The 19,952-nt window shown below is 43.6% G+C and overlaps 2 protein-coding genes across 8 annotated transcripts in view; one reads left to right on the top strand and one right to left on the bottom strand.

Annotated features, from left to right (window-relative positions):
* The window catches only part of LOC135099970 (phospholipid-transporting ATPase IF-like), a 21,970-nt gene extending 5,244 nt beyond the window's left edge, over positions 1–16,726 (top strand). For 6 of the 7 annotated variants that reach the window (XM_064002734.1, XM_064002733.1, XM_064002737.1 and 3 more), the window contains 24 exons: positions 1,061–1,150; positions 1,840–2,004; positions 2,878–3,030; positions 3,660–3,740; positions 4,247–4,385; positions 5,147–5,228; positions 5,493–5,593; positions 6,508–6,633; positions 6,746–6,861; positions 7,449–7,610; positions 9,160–9,341; positions 9,777–9,880; positions 10,027–10,190; positions 10,312–10,401; positions 10,591–10,737; positions 10,989–11,131; positions 11,262–11,415; positions 11,508–11,610; positions 12,212–12,417; positions 12,944–13,130; positions 13,494–13,639; positions 14,171–14,274; positions 14,883–15,051; positions 15,490–16,726. In XM_064002734.1, the coding sequence (XP_063858804.1) occupies positions 1,061–1,150; positions 1,840–2,004; positions 2,878–3,030; positions 3,660–3,740; positions 4,247–4,385; positions 5,147–5,228; positions 5,493–5,593; positions 6,508–6,633; positions 6,746–6,861; positions 7,449–7,610; positions 9,160–9,341; positions 9,777–9,880; positions 10,027–10,190; positions 10,312–10,401; positions 10,591–10,737; positions 10,989–11,131; positions 11,262–11,415; positions 11,508–11,610; positions 12,212–12,417; positions 12,944–13,130; positions 13,494–13,639; positions 14,171–14,274; positions 14,883–15,051; positions 15,490–15,789 (3,414 nt within the window). In that variant the 3' untranslated portion in view covers positions 15,790–16,726. The remainder of the gene's footprint in view (positions 1–1,060; positions 1,151–1,839; positions 2,005–2,877; positions 3,031–3,659; positions 3,741–4,246; positions 4,386–5,146; positions 5,229–5,492; positions 5,594–6,507; positions 6,634–6,745; positions 6,862–7,448; positions 7,611–9,159; positions 9,342–9,776; positions 9,881–10,026; positions 10,191–10,311; positions 10,402–10,590; positions 10,738–10,988; positions 11,132–11,261; positions 11,416–11,507; positions 11,611–12,211; positions 12,418–12,943; positions 13,131–13,493; positions 13,640–14,170; positions 14,275–14,882; positions 15,052–15,489) is intronic. The other variant, XM_064002738.1, reaches the window with a different exon arrangement.
* LOC135099974 (phospholipid-transporting ATPase IF-like) overlaps positions 15,330–19,952 on the bottom strand; it is a 21,480-nt gene continuing 16,857 nt past the window's right edge. Inside the window, 5 exon segments of the mRNA XM_064002747.1 lie at positions 15,330–16,653; positions 16,839–17,004; positions 17,659–17,762; positions 18,638–18,783; positions 19,425–19,611. Coding sequence (XP_063858817.1) covers positions 16,480–16,653; positions 16,839–17,004; positions 17,659–17,762; positions 18,638–18,783; positions 19,425–19,611 — 777 coding nt within the window. The 3' untranslated portion in view covers positions 15,330–16,479.

Here is a 19,952-nt window from a genome sequence, read left to right as displayed (position 1 = left end):
TCCTTCATACAAAAAAAAAATAATCAGTCACTGGGATGAAACGAGGTGATGGAAGTGACAGCATTATCTGTCTCAGGAGCGTGAGTGTGATTGAGTTTACTCGGATAACAGAACTTTGTGGTATGCTCATGTGCTTTGATACGATGGATTAGTTAATGCCTTGAGTAGAATACCAGGAATGTCAGGAGGAGTGTGCGGTTTATGGAAGTGCGTGGGTGATAGGTGTATGTGTACGAGTATGTGTCACCCAAATGGACTGATAAAACGGTGTAAAGTCACAAAGATGTGTGGGTGAGGATGACTGTGCGTTTCAACGTATGACTGTATGGATAAGAATGTGGGTAAATACATAGAATTCAAGATCTATAGACCAGAAGTTTACAGCCTTTTGTTTTCTGTCCTGGATTTTTTTCTTGTTTTTTTTTTCTTTTGTGATTATGCTTTCTTCATTCACAGTAAGAAAGAGAGAGAGAGAGAGAGAGAGAGAGAGAGAGAGAGAGAGAGAGAGAGAGAGGGGAGTACTGTACAATTTATATAAAAAGACACACTTGATTCCGCTCCTTCCTTTCACTTTGAAACAAAATTTTCTCATAATTACTTACAACATTTTAGACCTCTATTTTTTTATTTGTTTTTATTTATTTATTTATTTCCATATTCATTATATGGAAAAGAAAAGGATATTTCGTACACCATCAATGGAAATACAACAATATACACAGATGAGTTACGGAATAGTTACAACACTAGCTGTTTATTTTCCTCCTTTTTCTTTCTCTCCTTATTGTTGTAAATACAAAAATAAGATAAATTGTATATAGTTTATTTACTCACTCAGTCACTCACTCACTCATTCGCTTTCATTCTTTTTCTTTTCAGGAAATGTTTTTTATTTTATTTTATTTTATTTTTCATCCTGAAGATTCTGTCCCATTTATTTTACTTTCTTTTTATTCCCTATTTTACAAGCAGAATACAGTTTATTTACATATTAAGTTAGTCAATCAATTAGCCAGTCACTCATTCACTAACTCATGTCCTTTCTTCCATTTCTTTTCAGTACACTTGGTTCAATTTTATCCCGAAGAATTTGTTTGAGCAGTTCAGACGTATTGCCAACTTCTATTTCCTCATCGTTACTTTGATTCAGGTATGACTTCGAAGCTTCTCCCCTTTGTCATTTAGATCTTAATAATTCAGCTGCAAGGTGAGTCTCGGAAAGCACACGATGATGATGATAATAGTTTCAATCCACAGTCTTTCTTCAGTGAGCTCATGTGGTAAAGTATCCAAGGCTCGCACTTTGAAATGTCTCGGGCTCTTATAAGAATGAATTTCAAAAGCATCGGAGATAACTGGTCAGGTTCTCAAGAGTGTTTTCCCTGTGATGATGCAGAATCCTTGAAAATACCTTTGAAAACTCCAGTAACTTCTTCCTCCAAAGCTTACTAAAAGAAGTCGAGGAAAGACATTAAAAAGATTTCCGATGGCATTACAGAAAAAAAAAAAAAACTTCCACTAAAACCTGTTAAAAGTTAAAAGTAAGACATCAGAATGTCTACTACTAAGATGATACAGAATCCTCGTTAAACTGCTACCAGAATTATGAAACCACTCACCCTTGAAAACTCCAGTCACTTCCACTAAAGCCTGTTAAAAGTAATCGGGAAAAGATATTGAAAAGTTCGCCAATGACGATACATAATCCTTGTTAATTAAACTACTATCAGAATCATGACATCACACATCCTTGAAAACCCCAGTCACTTCCACTTAAACCTGTTAAAACTAGTTGAGGAAAGATACCGAGAAGAAACGGTCCTGTGTTTTGTCCTGCAGCTATCGATAGAAAGTCCGGTGTCCCCCATGACGAGCATCCTGCCTCTCGTGTTTGTGGTGAGCGTGACGGCGGTGAAGCAAGCCTACGAGGACTGGCTGAGGCACCGCGAGGACAACAAGGTCAACAACGCCCCTGCCACGGTGGTGAGGGATGGCAATGTCACGGTGAGCACACGGGGACAATGGGTATGGTGGTGGTGGTGGTGGTGGTGATGATGGCTGTGGTAGTGGTAATAGTGGTGGTGGTGATAGTAGTAGTAGTAGTAGTAGTAGTAGTAGTAGTAGTTGTATTAGTAGTAGTAGTAGTAGTAGTAGTAGTAGTAGTAGTAGTAGTAGTAGTAGTAGTAGTAGTTGTAGTAGTAGTAGTAGTTGTAGTAGTAGTAGTAGTAGTAGTAGTAGTAGTAGTAGTAGTAATTGTTGTTGTTGTTGTAGTTGTTGTTGTTGCTGTATTACTAGTAGCAGCAGCAGCAGCAGCAACAGCAGCAGTGGTAGTAGTAGTAGTAGTAGTAGTAGTAGTAGTAGTAGTAGTAGTAGCAGTAGCAGTAGTAGCAGTAGTAGTAGTAGTAGTATTAGTAGCAGTAGTACTCGTAGCAGGAGCAGCAGCAGCACCACCAGTAGTAGTAGTAGTAGTAGTAGTAGTAGTAGTAGTAGTAGTAGTAGTAGTAATAGTAGTAGTAGTAGCACTCGTAGCAGGAGCAGCAGCAGCAGTACCAGTAGTAGTAGTAGTAGTAGTAGTAGTAGTAGTCGTAGCAGGAACAGCAGTAGCAGCAGCAGTACCAGTAGTAGTAGTAGTAGTAGTAGTAGTAGTAGTAGTAGTAGTAGTAGTAGTAGTAGTAGTAGTGGTAGTAGTAGTAGCAGTAGTAGTAGTAGTGGTAGTAATAGTAGTAGTAACAGTGATATTAGCAGTGGTAATAGCAGTAGTAACAACAGCAACTGCAAAAATAGTTGCAGTAACATTGACAATATTAACCACCACCACCACCACCACCACCACCACCATCATCATCACCGCCACTACCACTATCTTATGATCTGCAGGAGGTGAGGAATCAGGACATCGTGGTCGGGGATGTGGTCATGGTGTCCGACGAGGAGGGTTTCCCGTGCGACCTGCTGCTGCTACTCTCCTCCAACCCCGAGGCCAAGTGTGAGGTGACCACCGCTAACCTGGACGGCGAGACCAACCTGAAAGTGAGTCATGCACTTGTGAGTGAGTGAGTGAGTGAGTGAGTGAGTGAGTGACTGATTGAATGACTGATTGACTGATTGACTGACCGACTAACTGATTGAATGATTGATTGACTAAGTGAGTGATTGAGTGACTGAGTGACTGATTAACTGACTTACTAACTGACTGACTGATTGACTCATCTGAAGTCGTCAGGGACTGGACTGAGAGGGAAGAGAATGACTGATTAATTTGCACTGGAGGAAGAGGAGGCGGAAGGGAAAGAGAGGGAAGAGAAAAAGGAGAAGGTTGAAAGGATTACGTAGGATAAGCAAACACCAACAGGCCTGTAGGTCCTTTCATGACTATTTAAGATGGAAAAAGGTAGTGATGGAGGAAGAAAAGAAAAAGGAGGACGAGAAGAAGGAAAAAGAGGAAGAAAAGGAGAATGAGAAGGAAAAAGAGAAAGAGAAGAAGGAAAAAGAGGGAGAGGAGGAGGAGAAGGAAAAAAGAGGAAGAGAAGGAGGAGAAGGAAAATGGGGAAGAGAAGGAGGAGGATATATTCATAAACACCACTCATTCTGTATGAAAGTAACGTGGAAAATTCTATTCATGTTGGTCTTGTTCTTAATCTTTCTTCCTTCTTCGTTAGACATTCGTGTGCCCCGGGGAGACGGAGTACCTGCACACTCCTGAGGACCTGTGGGACATGAGGGCGGTGGTGGAGTGCCAGGTGAGTGGGAGGAGCTGCGTCTGAATGATCCTTGCTGGACGTGGTGATTGGAGCGATGTGTCCCGTGCTTAGGTGGCAGAGACAGACGTGCGAGGGTGATATGTTTGGAGATAGGAAGTGCTTTTTTTTTTTTTTTTTCCGGTTGTCGCTCATGCTTCTCTCTCACTCTCACACATGCACACACACACACACACACACACACACACACACACACACACACACACACACACACACACACATACACTGATTAACGCACCTCCATGACCCCGCACTTTTGAAACACTTCTACGCCGCACCTCCCCCATATTCAAAAGTCTCTAGTTGAAGTTTCACGAGGTTTTAAGGATATCTTTATGGTTTTAGTGACAGATTAACAAGATTTCTACATTATTAATAGGATAAACACTCTTGAAAACACAGCTAATCACCTATGTGGCTTTTGAAAATAGTTGTGGTGAGAGAGCGAAGCGTTTCTGGACACCAGCTATGCATGTGTCTCCCGCCAGCTGCCACATGCCAATCTTTACGACTTCAAGGGAAGCCTAGAGGTGTACCGAGGCAACAGTCAGCCCGCTAAGGCGCCGCTGGCCACTGACAACCTGTTACTGAGGGGCGCTCGGCTACGCAACACGGCCTGGGTGTACGGTGAGTGAGGGAATGAGGGATGAGTAACTGAGGGAGAGAGTGAATGACTAACCCCACCTGTCCTTAAGTAACTTTCCACCTTTATTTGCGGAAAAAAAGTAGCCTCATTGCTATGTTTACCTTTGTATGGGACTGTTTCCACTACGTCACTTCTTGTTCCTTCCCATCTCTGCCCATGCAAGAACTATATTGTGAAGCACTTCTGCCCACACCTCCACTACTTTCAAAAGGCTTTAGTTGAAGTTGCACGACTTTTAAAGATGTTTTTACGGTTCCAGTGACAGATTGATAACCTTTCTACATTTCTAACACGCGAAACACTCATAAGAACCAGGTTATTTTCTCAAACGTTCCCAGAAGGGTGCATGAACTTAAAAAAAGATTAGGAACCACTGCTAAATGTATGGCACTGGCACGGGAGGCAGCAGTGAGTCGTCATTCGTTTTCTTCACCCTGTCGACCTCTCGCGCTGTCTGTCCTCACTCTCACTGCACCGCCGGTAAACCTTCACTATCACTGTAATTTACTACACTCACGCACATCCAGACTCTCTTGGTAAGCACCCACACCCAACCAGATCAATTTTCTTTCCTTCACTTCACTTGACTTCCCCTCTGTTGTTTTATTAGATGATCACCTCTCTAACACACACACACACACACACAAACACACACACACACACACACTCTCTTCTACTCCCTCCAGCCCACACCTGTCTTACCTCTCCCATTACACACCTGCGTCCCTTTCCTCCTCTGCAGGTGTGGCGGTGTATACAGGGAAGGAGACCAAAATGGCTTTGAACTTGAAGATGACCAGCGCTAAGTTTTCTACTGTCGAGAAGTAAGTCTTTGTCATTAAGCACTTATCTGTTTATTTTGAGGACAGTGTGTGTGTGTGTGTGTGTGTGTGTGTGTGTGTGTGCGCGTGTGAATTTACGTCTGTGAACCAATATTTTTCTACATGTTCTCTCTCTCTCTCTCTCTCTCTCTCTCTCTCTCTCTCTCTCTCTCTCTCTCTCTCTCTCTCTCTCTCTCTCTCCACCACTTACATCTCGTCGTCGCCTTCATCACCACCAGTTCCTCCCACCGCCGTCTCCTTCTGCAGGACAATGAATTACTTCCTCGTGTTCTACCTGGTGTTGCTGGTGCTGGAGATTACAGTCAGCACCCTCATCAAGTACCTGGTCTATGATTACCCCTTCAGGAGTGAGTACACTTGAGTAATGCAAAGGAGATAATGGGAGCAGAGGGAAGGTCTTAGAGTAACGAAGGATGTTTGTGTTGATGAGATGAGTTTCAGGTGTATTAAGAACAAAAGGGAAGCTGCAGGAAGACAGTAGGCTTATACGTGCCAAGGTCTGCATAAAATATTATACCTATAACCACGTCAAGCTATCATTCCTGTTTTTAAATGTATTTGATTTTCTTAAGGCTTCTTATTGATTATGCATTAACCTAACAGTAGTGATGTGTGTGTGTGTGTGTGTGTGTGTGTGTGTGTGTGTGTGTGTGTGTGTGTGTGTGTGTGTGTGTGTGTGTGTGTGTGAAAAAACATAAAAACATAAGAAATTAGGGAAGCTGAAAGAAACCACCAGGCCCACACGCGGCAGTCACTATATGAAATATACCTACCTATTTCCACGTATCATCCCCATCCATAGGTATGTCTTATCTTCTCTTAAAGCTCCCTGATGATTCAGCACTAACAACTTGAATACTGAGTCCGTTCCACTTATCTACCACTCTATTTGAGAACCAATTCCTTTCTATCTCTTTTTTTAAACCTAAATTTTTCAAGCTTGAGCCTGTTATTTCTTGTTCTATCCTGGTTACTGATCCTAAGAATTTTGCTTACGTCCAACTTGTTATAACCCTTATACCACTTAAAGACTTCTATCAGGTCCCCTCATAACCTACGTCTTTCTAAAGAATGTAAATTTAACAGCTTCAATCTCGCCTCGTAAGGAATACTCCTCATCCCCTGTATCCTTCTAGTCATTCTCCTTTGTACTGATTCTAATAGACCTATATCCTTCCTGTAATATGGTGACCAGAACTGCACAGCGTAGTCTAGATGAGGTCTGACCTAATTAGTGTGTGTGTGTGTGTGTGTGTTGCAGAAGACATGTGGTACCTGCCTGTCAGTGCTAACAGCGAGGTGGCGGTGAAGGACATCGTACAAGATACCTTCTCCTTCCTGGTGATCTACAACTACGTCATCCCCATCTCACTCTACGTCACACTCGGTATGTGCCTCACACCCACACTGCGTCACACACACACAATGCCTCATTCCCTCACCACGTCACACCCACACTGCGTGAGTTCTTTCTTCACGCAGTCTCCTTTCCCCGCCAGAGATGCAGAAATTCCTTGGGGCGATGTTCCTGGAGTGGGACGACGAACTCAAGGGCGGCGAGGGCAACGAGAGGTGCAAGTGTAACACCTCCGATCTGAACGAGGAGCTAGGACAGGTGAGAGAGAGAGAGAGAGAGAGAGAGAGAGAGAGAGAGAGAGAGAGAGAGAGAGAGAGAGAGAGAGAGAGAGAGAGAGAGGGGGGGAGGGGGGATGAAAGGATAAGTTAACAAACACTTTGATAAACAGAAAGAAAGAAATAATATCGCACATGTTCAGTTTCTAGAAGTCCATTGATATAAAATTGTAGTGTTTTTAGTGGGAGTAGTAGTAGTAGTAGTAGAAGTAGTAGTAGTAGTAGTAGTAATATTAGTAGTAGTAGTAGTATCACCAGTAGGGATGTAAAGACAACGGCTACCTTATTCCACTTAAGGCATCTGATAACTGATAGTCAGATTAATAGATGATCAGATAAAACAACATCCTGGTACAGACATCCACAGATACACACACACGCACAAACACACCATACAGTAATACATCCATTCTTCATTTCACTACATGTGCTACGTGGAGTCGTATCATACATATCTTTTTTTTTAAACCACTTTTTATTATCCACTACCATCGCTTTCCTGCACTACATAAGACCATCCAAACCTTACGGTCTCTTCTTGTTCTACTACAGTCACGTTTTCTCCTTCAGGTCAAGTATCTGTTCACGGACAAGACGGGGACACTGACGGAGAACACCATGTACTTTCGTCAGTGTTCGGTGGACGGCATCAAGTACGTGAGCACGGATGGGGAGATACAACTGGTGAACGAAAGGAACAACAATAAGACAATGGCAGTGTCTCCGTGGCCCGTAAGTGTGGTGGGGGAAAGAAGTGGAAGGAGATTGAACAGGGATTTTTTGTGACTGGATGTGTAAGGAAAGATTTGAGATTATTATTATTTTTTTTTTTGCGATTGGGATGAAGAAGGAAAGATTGGAGAGTTTCTTTTGTGATTGGGATGAGGGTGGAAAGGCTGGAGGGGCTTTTGGAGAGTGAAGTTCATTTTCTTGACGTAAATGTGTCATGACGTATCAGAACCCAACCTTTTCTCCTCGCCACCCACGTCCTGCCTTCCATCACCCATACTTTCTCCGTCCTTCCTTCTCTCCTCCCTGTCTACTTCCTATTTTCTCTTTCCGAACAAATGCTTCTGACTCTTACTTCATCCTTCCTCTCTTCCAGTGCCTTTCTGAATACAACACTTTTACTAAGGAACAAAAATCTAGGTTCGTTACATGTAAATTTAATATCAGAATTTTAAAAAGTCACGTCATGGATTCAAGTTAACAAACTAAAACTTAACATTAAGAAAAAAAAAAAGAAAAAAATTGTATTCTTTTTCAAAATAGATCTGTAAAAAACTTCCCTCCAGTACAATTATATAATGAAGTTATAAAGCAAGTCACCAGCACTGCATTTCTTGGGGTTATAATTGACGAAAACTGGAAGCACCATATTGATCAAACATGTTAAAAACTCAAAAAAATCACAGGTATTCTATACAGAGTTCGCAATAGTCTAAGTACAGAGGCCATGACCGTCATTTACTATACTCTGTTACTCACACCTCATGTACTGTTTCGATATGGACGTGTACTTGTCCCTCCTTATGTAAACTGACAATGGCACAGAACAAAATATTTAGATGCATATTTTTCCTTAACAAATTCGACTCATTAACCCAAATATTCTCTGATTCAAAAAATTTAAGATTTCTTTTTGTTCAATAATATTTCCTATTGTTGTTAATTTACAAAAGTCAAGGATCAAATGAAATATTCAAACTGGCAAACAACGATACCTATACAAGAAGTCATAATATTAATCTAATTTGTCCCATATTCGGAACAACCTTATTTAAAAAAATATTGCAATATGTCCGAAATTATTTAATAGTATATCTCTATATATAAAAGTTCACCCTAAAAACTCTCACATATCTCAATATAAATAAAGAATTAAAAAACATTTAGTTAACCAACAAAATATGTAGGTAGTTATAATCATTACTATTCTATGTTCATATTCTCTAACGCTTTGTAATCTAAAATGTTCTCCAGGAAGATTCGGCTCGACGGACCGTGGGTATTTATTATGTGTTATGTATATAGTCCAACCTTTATGTGTTATATACACCAATAAAGCCTTACTTACTTACTTACTTACTTACTTACTTACTTACTTACTTACTTACTTACTTACTTACTTACTCGCCTTCCTTCCCTGCCTCTTGTTTATTTATTTTTTTCCGGTTTTTACGTCAGTTTCTCCTATTCTATCAGGGATAGGACGGTACCTCCTAAGTTTTCTGCTCTTGCTTACTCCTACTATTAAAAACTTTGCCATCTCCACGCACAGACTGCACTAGAGGACTTCTTGGTAACCTTAGCGCTGTGCCACACTGTGCAAGTCACCTCGAAGTCCAAGGCGAAGGGAGAGGTGACAGTGACATCTGGCGACAGCATACAGATGGTGGATCTCTCGCAGCGTTACCAAGCCTCTAGTCCTGACGAGAAGGCGCTGGTGGAGGCAAGTGCGAGGTGAGAGTCACGATTCACTCAAAGAAGTGGTGTAGATCAGATCCAGTGCCCTCAGATAATTCGGTGTCTTGTCTCGACGCTTTCAACAGGCTCCGGTGGAAGTAATTAGGGTTTTTTCCGGGGTGGTAGTCTAATAATAAGGATTGCGTGTCATTATTGGGAAAAATGTTCATGAAATTTCCAACTAGTCATAGGAGACTTTTAAAATATTTCCTCTTTCTCCTCCTCCTTCTCCTCCTCGTCCTCTTGTTCCTCCTCCTCCTCCTCCTCCTCCTCCTCCTCCTCCTCCTCCTCCTCCTCCTCCTCCTCCTACTCCTGCTCCTCCTGCTCCTCCTCCTCCTTCTTCTTCTTCTTTGTCATTGTCGTCGCCGCAGTTGTTCTCCTTCCCCACCTTATCACTGTCTTGCTCACATAGTTCACGTCTTTCCTCCTCAGCTTTGGCGTGGTGTTCCAGGGCCAGCGGAAAGACACCCTAGAGCTCACCGTGCAGGGACACAGCAGGAGGTATACTCGCCTGCAGGTCCTCGACTTTGATTCAGGTGAGTGCGCTTCACCGGGAGGCACCTGCGCGTACCATCACACACTGCCTCGCCTCCCAGCGTCCCAATGCCTCTGTTACGGTGACTACTGACCTCCTCCACCTCCACCAGGCCTGCTGCCTCAGCCGCTTCTCTCTGTGCCGCAGACCGCAAGTGCATGTCGGTGGTGGTGCGCGAGGAGTGGTCGGGGCGGCTGTGGCTGCTGACCAAAGGCGCCGAGAGCAGCGTGCTGAGGCGCTGCCGCGTGCAGAGCGACGAGGAACAGCGACTCCATGACACCACGGCGGCTCACATCGACGACTACGCTCTGGTGAGAGAGAGAGAGAGAGAGAGAGAGAGAGAGAGAGAGAGAGAGAGAGAGAGAGAGAGAGAGAGAGAGAACATATTCATTATTTCTGCTTTGCGTTTCACCACCTCTGCCTCGCCAACAGCTAGGTCTCCGCACGCTGGCGGTGGGTCGCCGGGAACTCAGCGATCAACAGTACCAATTGTTCGCCACCCAGCTGACCCAGGCACGAATGGTGAGTGTGTTGATGGGTGCGTGTCACTCAATCGTCCGTGACTGTCGGATAAACACTGACAACACTGAGTTGTAACATTGAGTTGTACTACTAACCTCCGCCACCTGCTGACACTGGCACAACACTGGGAACTCTCGTATGAACAAAGACAGACATCACTGGATAACCCAGAAAGCTATGCTCCCGCAGATGATGGAGGGACGCGAGGAGGCGGTGAGGAAAGTGATGGATCAGATGGAGGCGGAGCTGACCTTGTTGGGAGCCACCGGGGTAGAGGATCTGCTTCAGGAGGGAGTCCAGGAAACACTCGAATCCCTGCGGGTGGCGGGCATCAAGGTGGGTCAGGGGAGGAGGGGCAGTTACCTGGACAAAATAGAGTGTAGGAAGATTAGGTCAGGGGAGAAGAATGGCTGCCACGCGGGCCACCAGGGTGGAGGCTTGGACACCAGGGCATGGGTCACGATAAGAGACTGGCACTGGGGACAAGAAGGGTGCTGACCACAGAGGCACTGTGGGAGCGATGCTAGCAGAGAGACAAAGGTGGAGCGTGGATTTACCATGTAACGGTACACGGTCCCCCATCACAGGTGTGGGTGCTGACTGGCGACAAGGTAGAGACGGCGGTCAACATCGCCTACTCTTGCGGTCACTTCAAGAGGTTCATGACGGTGCTATCCCTGACTGGCCTGCAGGACGCGGAGCACGCCGCCGCCAGGCTGCAGCAGTGCACGTGAGTCACAACTTTCACTTGATCCAGATTTCTCAGTGTAAGGCAGGTGGCTCACTCCTCAGGTGATTTAATACCTTAATAGTGAATTCCAGGACTTCGTTTGATCCAGAGTTCACCTTCCCCTCGTCAGGCAGGAGTCCCAAGCTGAGGGGAACTACGGGCTGGTGGTGGATGGTTCCTCCCTACAGGTGCTCCTTGACAACTTTAAGGACGACTTCTACTCTATGTGCTCCAGGTGCATCGCCGTGGTCTGCTGCAGGATGTCCCCCAAGCAGAAAGCAGAGGTACGTCTTCCTACTGAGCCAAGTTTGAGTGGCGTAATGAATGTAGGTGAACGTTTCTCACGCTTACGTTACCTTTACCTTTGCTGTGTCAGACCGTGCGGCTGGTGAAGAAGAGCAAGGAGAAGCCGGTGTGTGCCGCCATCGGGGACGGCGCCAACGACGTGTCTATGATCCAGGAAGCTCACGTAGGGCTGGGTGAGTCACATGCTTGTCCTCGTCCTCCTTGATGCACTTATTTGTTACCTGTAGCCTGCTGAGAGGTTTTCTTATGACACACACACACACACACACACACACACACACACACACACACACACACACACACACACACACACACACACACACACACACACACACACACACACACACACACACACACACACACACAGCTATATCGGGGATGACTATTTCTGCACTAAAAATAAGTTACTTTTTTCCAGTCGTGATCTATACAATTAACCCTTTCACTGCTACTTGGCACATCATTCCTTAATCACTAACCACTCCGAGACATCTTTTCTTGTTTTACATCCACCTCTAAACCCTCTACTGGCTAGAAATTGCAAAACTTATTTTTTTTCTTTGACCTTCTTTTTTTGTAGATACTTATAAAGATTTCACATATTACTGCTAGTGTTGTGAACTGTTGCATACCGCAGTGAAAAGGTTAAAGGATCGGCAGTGAAATTAAAGACCTTAATTAATGTAAACCTAACCTAATCTAACGTAACTTATCCCTCGAATGAAAACTCTGATGTTATTTCAATACTATTCGCTGCATCTCGTGGCGCTGCAGGCGTGATGGGCAAGGAGGGGCGGCAGGCGGTGAGGTGTGCCGACTTCGCCTTCGCTCAATTCCGGTTCCTGAAGAAGTTGCTGCTGGTGCACGGCCACTGGTACTACGTGAGGGTGTCCACGCTGGTCCAGTACTCCTTCTACAAGAACGTTACCTTCATCACGCCGCAGCTCTTCTACGCCATTTGGAATGCTTTCTCAACCCAGGTGCGGATAGTGAAGGAAAGCGGTGTGATGGTTACTGAGCTGGATACAGTACTAGACGATCATCGCCACTTTGTCTGAGTGTTGGTAACTTGAGTGATACACGGCTGACGTCTGACACATGGTGACCCACAATTACTGCATGACTAATTATTTGTATTATTATTATTATTATTTGTATCATTATTATTATTATTATTATTATTTATATTACTAGGAATACTACGTAGGTCTGCCTGTCTCACTGGTGGTCTGGCGGGCGGGGTGGCTGGTGTGTGCCTTCTATTCTAGCATGTTTAGTCTTAGCTGTATTGCCCTGGACATTATCAGTATTGCATGTCTCACCAACAGCCTGAATTTTTCAGTAAATAACTGTGCAGACTTGTTATCGCTTAACATTATAGATATGCTTTGCATGATTGTACCTCAACGCTAGCAGTAGTTTTTAGAGCAGGCCTCAAACTTTGAACACTCTCTCTGTGCAGAACCTCTCAACTCCCCTTCCTCTTCTTCGTGTGTTCCCCTTCAGAGTGTCTACGACAGCCTGGCGCTTACAATGTACAATATCACCTTTACCTCTCTGCCCGTCATCATCTACGGCATCTTCGACCAAAACTTACCCGCCTACCTGCTTATGGAAAAGCCGCACCTATACAAAAATAATGCCAACAATGCCGGGCTCGCCCCTCCACGGTTTCTCAAGTGGACTCTTTTGGGTATGATGTCCTTCATTAGGTTTTTATTTTTTATTTATTTATTTATTTATTTTTTTTGTGTGTGTATGTGCATGTGTGTATTTTGTTTGTATCTTCTTTTTTCTCGCTGGGTCATCTTTCGAGTGTTTGTCTTCTACGTGAGTGTTACTCGTGGAATGTTTGCTTTTCGTTACGCAGGAATCTCAAGAATGCCCTGATGTACTGTATACGTGTTTTCTCTTCCTCTCACTAACACAACACTTTTCCTCTGTCCTGAGAAGGAATCTGGGTATTATCAGCTACTCTTCTTGCATGCCACAAGTCTACATACCCTATTTCGTGGTGGCAGGGTTACACATCGGCACTTTCTTCCTCCCACTGCAGGGTTGTGGCACTGCTCCGTCATGTATTTCGGGCTGATGCTGACCTGCGCGGACGACACTTGTGGTCTTCCTGGCGGACAGACTTCGGATTTGTTCCTATTCGGCACCACACTTGTGTCTATTTGTGTCGTAGTGACGAACTTCAAGGTATCAGCTGAACCTTTGTCGTGGAGGCGTTCGTATATCACATTTCAAAAATAGTTTACTGAATACACATCATTCTTATTACGAATCGTCTGTCACGACATCTATATATTATTGTTTTCTCTGTATTTGCTATCATGTAAGTGAACAGGGTTAAGTCAGTGTTAAATTTGTCTAGTCTATCATAAAATCCAGAAAATAAAACAGTCTTTCCCAAACTGTTTTGAAAAAAAAGATAACACAAATTTTCCCGCTTAGAAAATTACATGACGTAAATCCTAACATGAGTGGTTGAAAATCGCTAGAAATTGATAAGATGTTAACAGTTACTTGAAACTAAACTCAAAATTCATAACTGCTATAGTTAAAATTCGTAAAGAAATAGAGAAAACATTAACAATTATAAGCAATAAAACTCCAAATTAGTTAAGTCATCCATCAAACCACACAGTTTTCTATAACAAATAAACTACTCTGCCATTACACCCCCGACACCTCCTTTCATTTCCTTGCTGAGCCACCTGTGTCTTTCAGCTGATTCTGGAGGTGCGCTACTTCACTCAAATATTCTTCTGGTCCATGGTCATCACGCTGCTGGGATACGCCGCCCTGTCGCTGCTCTACCAAGGCTTCATCATGTGAGTACTGTGCGTGCCTGGAGAGAGAGAGAGAGAGAGAGAGAGAGAGAGAGAGAGGTACTAATTCACCCTTACTCTCTTACTCGTTTCTCTCACCTTAATACTTGATCTTTCCATTAGTTGTTGTATGCTCACTCCCTTCAGTAGACTCTCATTGCCACCTCTTCCATATTCTTTTATTAGTCTGTTTATCACCACACTCCATTCCCGTCCTGTTATTTACCTTCCTCTTCACGTATTGGTGACTCAACTGGAGATAATTTAGAGAAAACTTCTTTGGGCTATCCTTGTGAGAGTTTGCATTATTGGTATGAAATAGATAAGGTGAACTAACTCTTGCTCAATAAATTCAATCAGTCAATCAATAATTTCTTGATTAGTCTGCGCATCACTTCCTGTTTTGTTTCTGTTGCTTACATTCACACTCCTTTCAAGTGTATGAAATAAGGTGGACTAACTCATGTTCAGTAAACTTAATCAATCAATCAGTCATGTTTTTATTAGTCTGCCGCTCTGCGCATCACCACCTAGTTTTGCTCCTGTTCTGATATTCACGCTCCATCTCTCACCTGCGACCCTCACCTGCACTCTTCCTTTTTCCTTTGCAGTGATTTCTTCGGGAACTACGGCGTGTTCTGGACCTACTACCGCATGTTCGAGAGCTGCTCCCTCATGCTGGCCTCCATCCTCCTCACCATCACCTGTCTGCTTCCCGACGTGGTAGACCAGGTGATCCTTGCCTCCAGGGACGCGAGAGTCATCGAGAGACGCCACAAGGTAAAGGTTAGGCAGATTTCGTGGTGCTGTCTGGTGCGGCTGTTAGGAAAAGACACTGGATGCGTGTGTGTGCATTTTTTTTTTTTCATGTATTTTGTATTTTTAGTGTTTTATGTATCGAAATTACAAGAATTATTTCTTACATTAAGAAGAAATGTCATACATATTTTTCTATTTGTCTTTGCGTTTTCATTATTTATTTATTTATTTTCTTTATAATTATCATAATTATGTGGATTGAAAAGAGTGTCAAAGGATAATGAAGTTACCTGTAATTAGTTACTATTGTATTGTGTGTAATTCCAACATTGTTTTAATTCGGGCTGTAGCTGTTACAGTCACATCAGTCTCATGTTCATATAGAAACGTTACAGACAATACGTAACTGTACTGAAAGGAAGCGTAACATGATACATTTCAAAATTTTCTTTCCACTAGAAGCAACGAGCCGTGTCAGTCAAAGCATACGTCGGAATCTACAACGACGCCTTTGTGTACGATGACGGAAGGAGCGCGTGGGAGGTGACGCAGGTGAGCAACGCGCCGGACCCCCGCCACAACTCAACGTCAGCCGTCGCTCCCAGCGGCCCTGTAGTCGACAGTCCCGTCATGCAGCAGCTCACCGTTGAGAATTTACGGAAACTGGAAAATATAACAATAGAATATGGCGAGACTAACAATTTGGACACGATCATGGAGGAGAGCAGCATATGGTCTCAGGAGAGTGTTGTGATCTGATACCAGCATCTCAGGCGGAGCGGAGTCTAGTCCAAGGCTGTGACCGCTAAAGGCGTTTTACAGAGTGCAAAGACGTGTCGGAATATAAACATTATTTATACCCTATTTATACGAGATTGTAATGATGTTCAGATGACCCGCTGTGGTCGTGGCTGGAATACCTAGTTATGCCTTCCCTCATCTCAGCAGTTTTAAGGTCGTGACTCGTCAGCTGCATGTGGCTTGTCGAAGAATCATTTCAAACAATGAAACAAAAAAAAAAAAGTGTTCCCACCGCCACGCCATGAACGAATACATTTCCGCTGAGAATTGCCGCCAAGGAAGGAGAGTGTCAGGAAAGTGAGAAATGTTACTTTGTTTAATTTTACTTCCGAGGTACAGTACAAATACAGTCCCGTCCCAGCCAGCACTGCAGCACTGCATGACAACACACCAACACACCACCTCCCCCTCCCTCAGGAACGGAGAAAGAGAAAGGCATTGTGGGGAGAGAAAAGTCTCTAACACACACACACACAGACGAGATGTGACATATCTTTACTGGTGCTACGTAATCACAGTTTCGCTCACAATTCACACACACCAATTCACCAACTAATGTTCCTTAAAGTCAATAACCTCCAGTATATTATTTATTTCTACCCTGACTGAAGTTCCCGAAGGAAACGAAGACGGAGTGCCGTGAAGCTACTAAAGTTCCGTGACAGTGATCCTGCTCGTGGTACTGTTTCGCTGGCTGGCTTCGAACCTTCCTCTTTCTACAGGAGCCTCGCACGCCAGGGACCCGAACACCTCATTATCGTGTCCTTCGGTGCTTCTGAAACTCCCCACTCTCTTCTTGTCCTTCCTTTTTCTCTTTCTCTTCTGTAAAACAATGATTATTTATTTTTTTTTTCTCCGAGTGAGCTGTGATGTGAAAGAAAATCTTTGAAATATATATGTTTGTATTAATTCATTCCTTAATTGGTTGTATGTGTGTGTGTGTGTGTGTGTGTGTGTGTGTGTGTGTGTCTGTCCCTTCCCCTCACCTGCTTCTCTCTCTCTCTCACCTGCGTCATCAGCCTCATCTCGCGATCGGTGGAGTATCTGTAGGTCTTCTCGAGCAAGTCAGGCAGGAGGCAGGTCACACCCAGCAGGAGGCACGTCAGGTTGAGGGCGGGACTCTCGTACAGACGGTAGTACACAAAGTAGATCCCGTAGGTCACAAATGGCATGCTAATGAGGAAGGTTATGGGGAATATTTTTGTTTTCTCTCATACAGATGGAAGTTTTCAGTGTCACTCCCTTCCTTTGTCTGATAGGGCATAAATGTTTAAATTCTGTTCGTACATTCTGAGCCACTTCTTTGTCTTATCTCGACTCTTCAACGTAAGTACTACTTTTAACATGCTCTACTGGAAATTGTTAGATTTATTTTTTAGGGTAGGGTACGCTTTTTATGATTTCAGTGATGATCTAACAAGAATCCTGCATAATTAACTGACAAAGAAAAAAAGACCAATGAGAACACGGCAAATCATCCATAAAAATAGTCCAAGAGCATTTCAAAACACGGGCTCTGATTACTTTCCTGATGTGTGTTTATATTGAGGAGTATATAAAAAAAAAAGTGTATTTGTGAAGTCAGACAATGGTGCAGGGAAAAAAAAAGAAAAGGAAAGATTACGTACGATTTGTGCTTCTTTGATAAATATGTAGTCTTCATGAGAACCCAGAGCATTTCAAAACACGGGGCTCTGATTACTGATATTCTTTTTTTCTAACGTGTTTATAATGAGGAATAAAAAAGAAAGATGACAAATAAATAAATAAATAAATAAATAAGTGTAGGTGCAGGAAAAGAGAAGAAAGATAACCGCTTGTACTTACACGGGGAGTCCTGAGTAGATGACATAGAAGAGAGCATAACCCAGGGCGGTGACAAGCATGGCCAGGACGAGCATCAAGTTCCAGTGGTTGGCCTCGAGGAAGATCTGTGGCAAGCAAATATATATAGTTCGTGTTTGAATAATGTGAGAGCAGTGATAGAACAAAACACGCAATAAGAAGCACTATAGGAATGGAAAGTGAATCTGAAATCTATACACAAGGAACACCAGGGATGGGCGCCAGATGTTCGCTTTGTTATACACTGGATGGGTTGCGGCTCGATGCACTCTATTCTGTATCTCATCAGTGGTTCATTTCACTAAAGAATGAAGTTAATTTGTTTTGCAATGGTAGATTTATTCTCAGAGTTTGACGGCGCTGTTCAAAATCACCCTGTATACAAGTGAACGGAAGTGAATACAAGTGAATCTTAGAAAGCAACACAGTTAGATCCACACAGGAGTTTTTGAGTAGCTCCATCATGTTGCACTAACTACAAAACTCCAGGTAAATACAGAGGAAGAGAAGAGAAGTGAGATCGACACAAAGACACTTATAGGTTACAAATAACTGCAGAGAAAACAAAAGAAAGAAAGAAATATTTGAAGATCAGTAATTAACCACTGCGCATCATCACCACAACCGTAATTATAAAACACCGAGGAAACACTGGCCTAGGACAGTAAAAGGGAGGTAATAAAAGAAAAAGGCCCACTGAGGTTCAGGTCCCAAAGAGAACAGCCAAATGGATTACCCAGAGTCGGAGGGTAAGTGTTTTGCTTTAACGAAATTTCATATTGAGGTTCGAAGCAGTATTGAATTCTTGACACATTAAACATTGGTTGCCTGGGTTATCAAAGGTGACTCTCTCTCTCTCTCTCTCTCTCTCTCTTTGTCCTGTAATTTAGCAATGACAATAAAATAACCAATCTCTCTCTCTCTCTCTCTCTCTCTCTCTCTCTCTCTCTCTCTCTCTGACCTTGAAGTTCACGACGAAGGTGCACAGTGTCCCCAGCGCCATCCCAAACAAGTACAGGTCAGGGGTCTGTCCATCGGGAAGGCCGCAGGTGTCGTCTTGGCAGGCCAGCATCAGCCCGAAGTACATGACCACCGCGTGCCACAGCCCTGCGCCGGGACCAGACGGATGGTTACTCTGCGCTTTGAACGGGTGAGGGTATGCAGCAAGTGCTTGTCTAGGACGCTGAGGTTTTCCCGTGATTTCCAGTTACACGTCAAGAGGAAATGACTTGAGAACGTAGCTAAGCAAATATTTATGCAGTTTCTCCTTATTTGAAAACGTTTTCTTCCACAACTTCTTGCTTTGTACAATCTCTTTCATGATGCCCATTTTCTCTTTTATGACGAGTCCACATGAGGGAAATGACACTTTCTCTCAGTGTCATGAAGCAAGTCTGACTTCCACGTATCTAGACTGGTTGGAAGAGAGATGTATGCTCTCCTCATAATCAGTGAATGAGAGATGAACACAGAGACAAGACAAAAAAAGGCTAAGGACCATATTCTGAAACAGTTCTGGCTGCACCTCGACTACTTTCAAAAGGCTTTACTTTACACGGGTTTTAAGGGTGTCTTCATGGTTCTGGTGACATATTAACGATATTTATATAGAATTAACAGAAGAAACACTCTGGAGAACCCGACTAATCATCTTTGTGGTCTTTGAAAATAGTCGTGGTGAGAGAGCAAAAGGCTTCTGAATACGGGCCCATTATTATCATGCCCACTCTCCCCCTTTCGCTTCTCACCGAACAGATTCCACTTCAGGAACACCGTCCACGCGAGCAGAGCGTTGCGTGTGAGGCGCTGGTAGAGGTGCGGCCGCGAGAGGAGAAAGTCCGCCGGAATGTCCTGTTCAAAAAGTCCATAAACCAGCGTGGGAAGCGTCGTGCAAGTAATGTTGAACATCGTCAGGATGAAACCTTCGTAGACGCTCTGTTTTGGAAGGAGAATGTGGATTAAGGAGAACGTTAGGAAAGAGATGGGAAGGTTTAGAGGAATATTGAAGACTTGACCCGAGGATTTTGAGAGGGAAGGAGGAAATCATGGCAGTGATAAGGATGTGGCTTTGGTGAGGGTAGGATATGGAAATCAGCTGGATGAGTAAAGAGATGCCGGGGGGACTGGAAAGACGGTGAATGGTTGCATTGAAATGGGGACAGAAGTGATAAGATTGTGCCAGGTATGAGAGGAGTGAATGATTTATGAGACATTTCGTGTGTGTGTGTGTGTGTGTGTGTGTGTGTGTGTGTGTGTGTTGGGTAGGGGAGGTGAGT

This window comes from Scylla paramamosain, chromosome 4 (assembly GCF_035594125.1).
Source record: "Scylla paramamosain isolate STU-SP2022 chromosome 4, ASM3559412v1, whole genome shotgun sequence".
Lineage (NCBI taxonomy): Eukaryota > Metazoa > Arthropoda > Malacostraca > Decapoda > Portunidae > Scylla > Scylla paramamosain.
The sequence above is the reverse complement of the archived record's forward strand: the minus strand, read 5'-3'. Positions and strand labels throughout refer to the sequence as shown.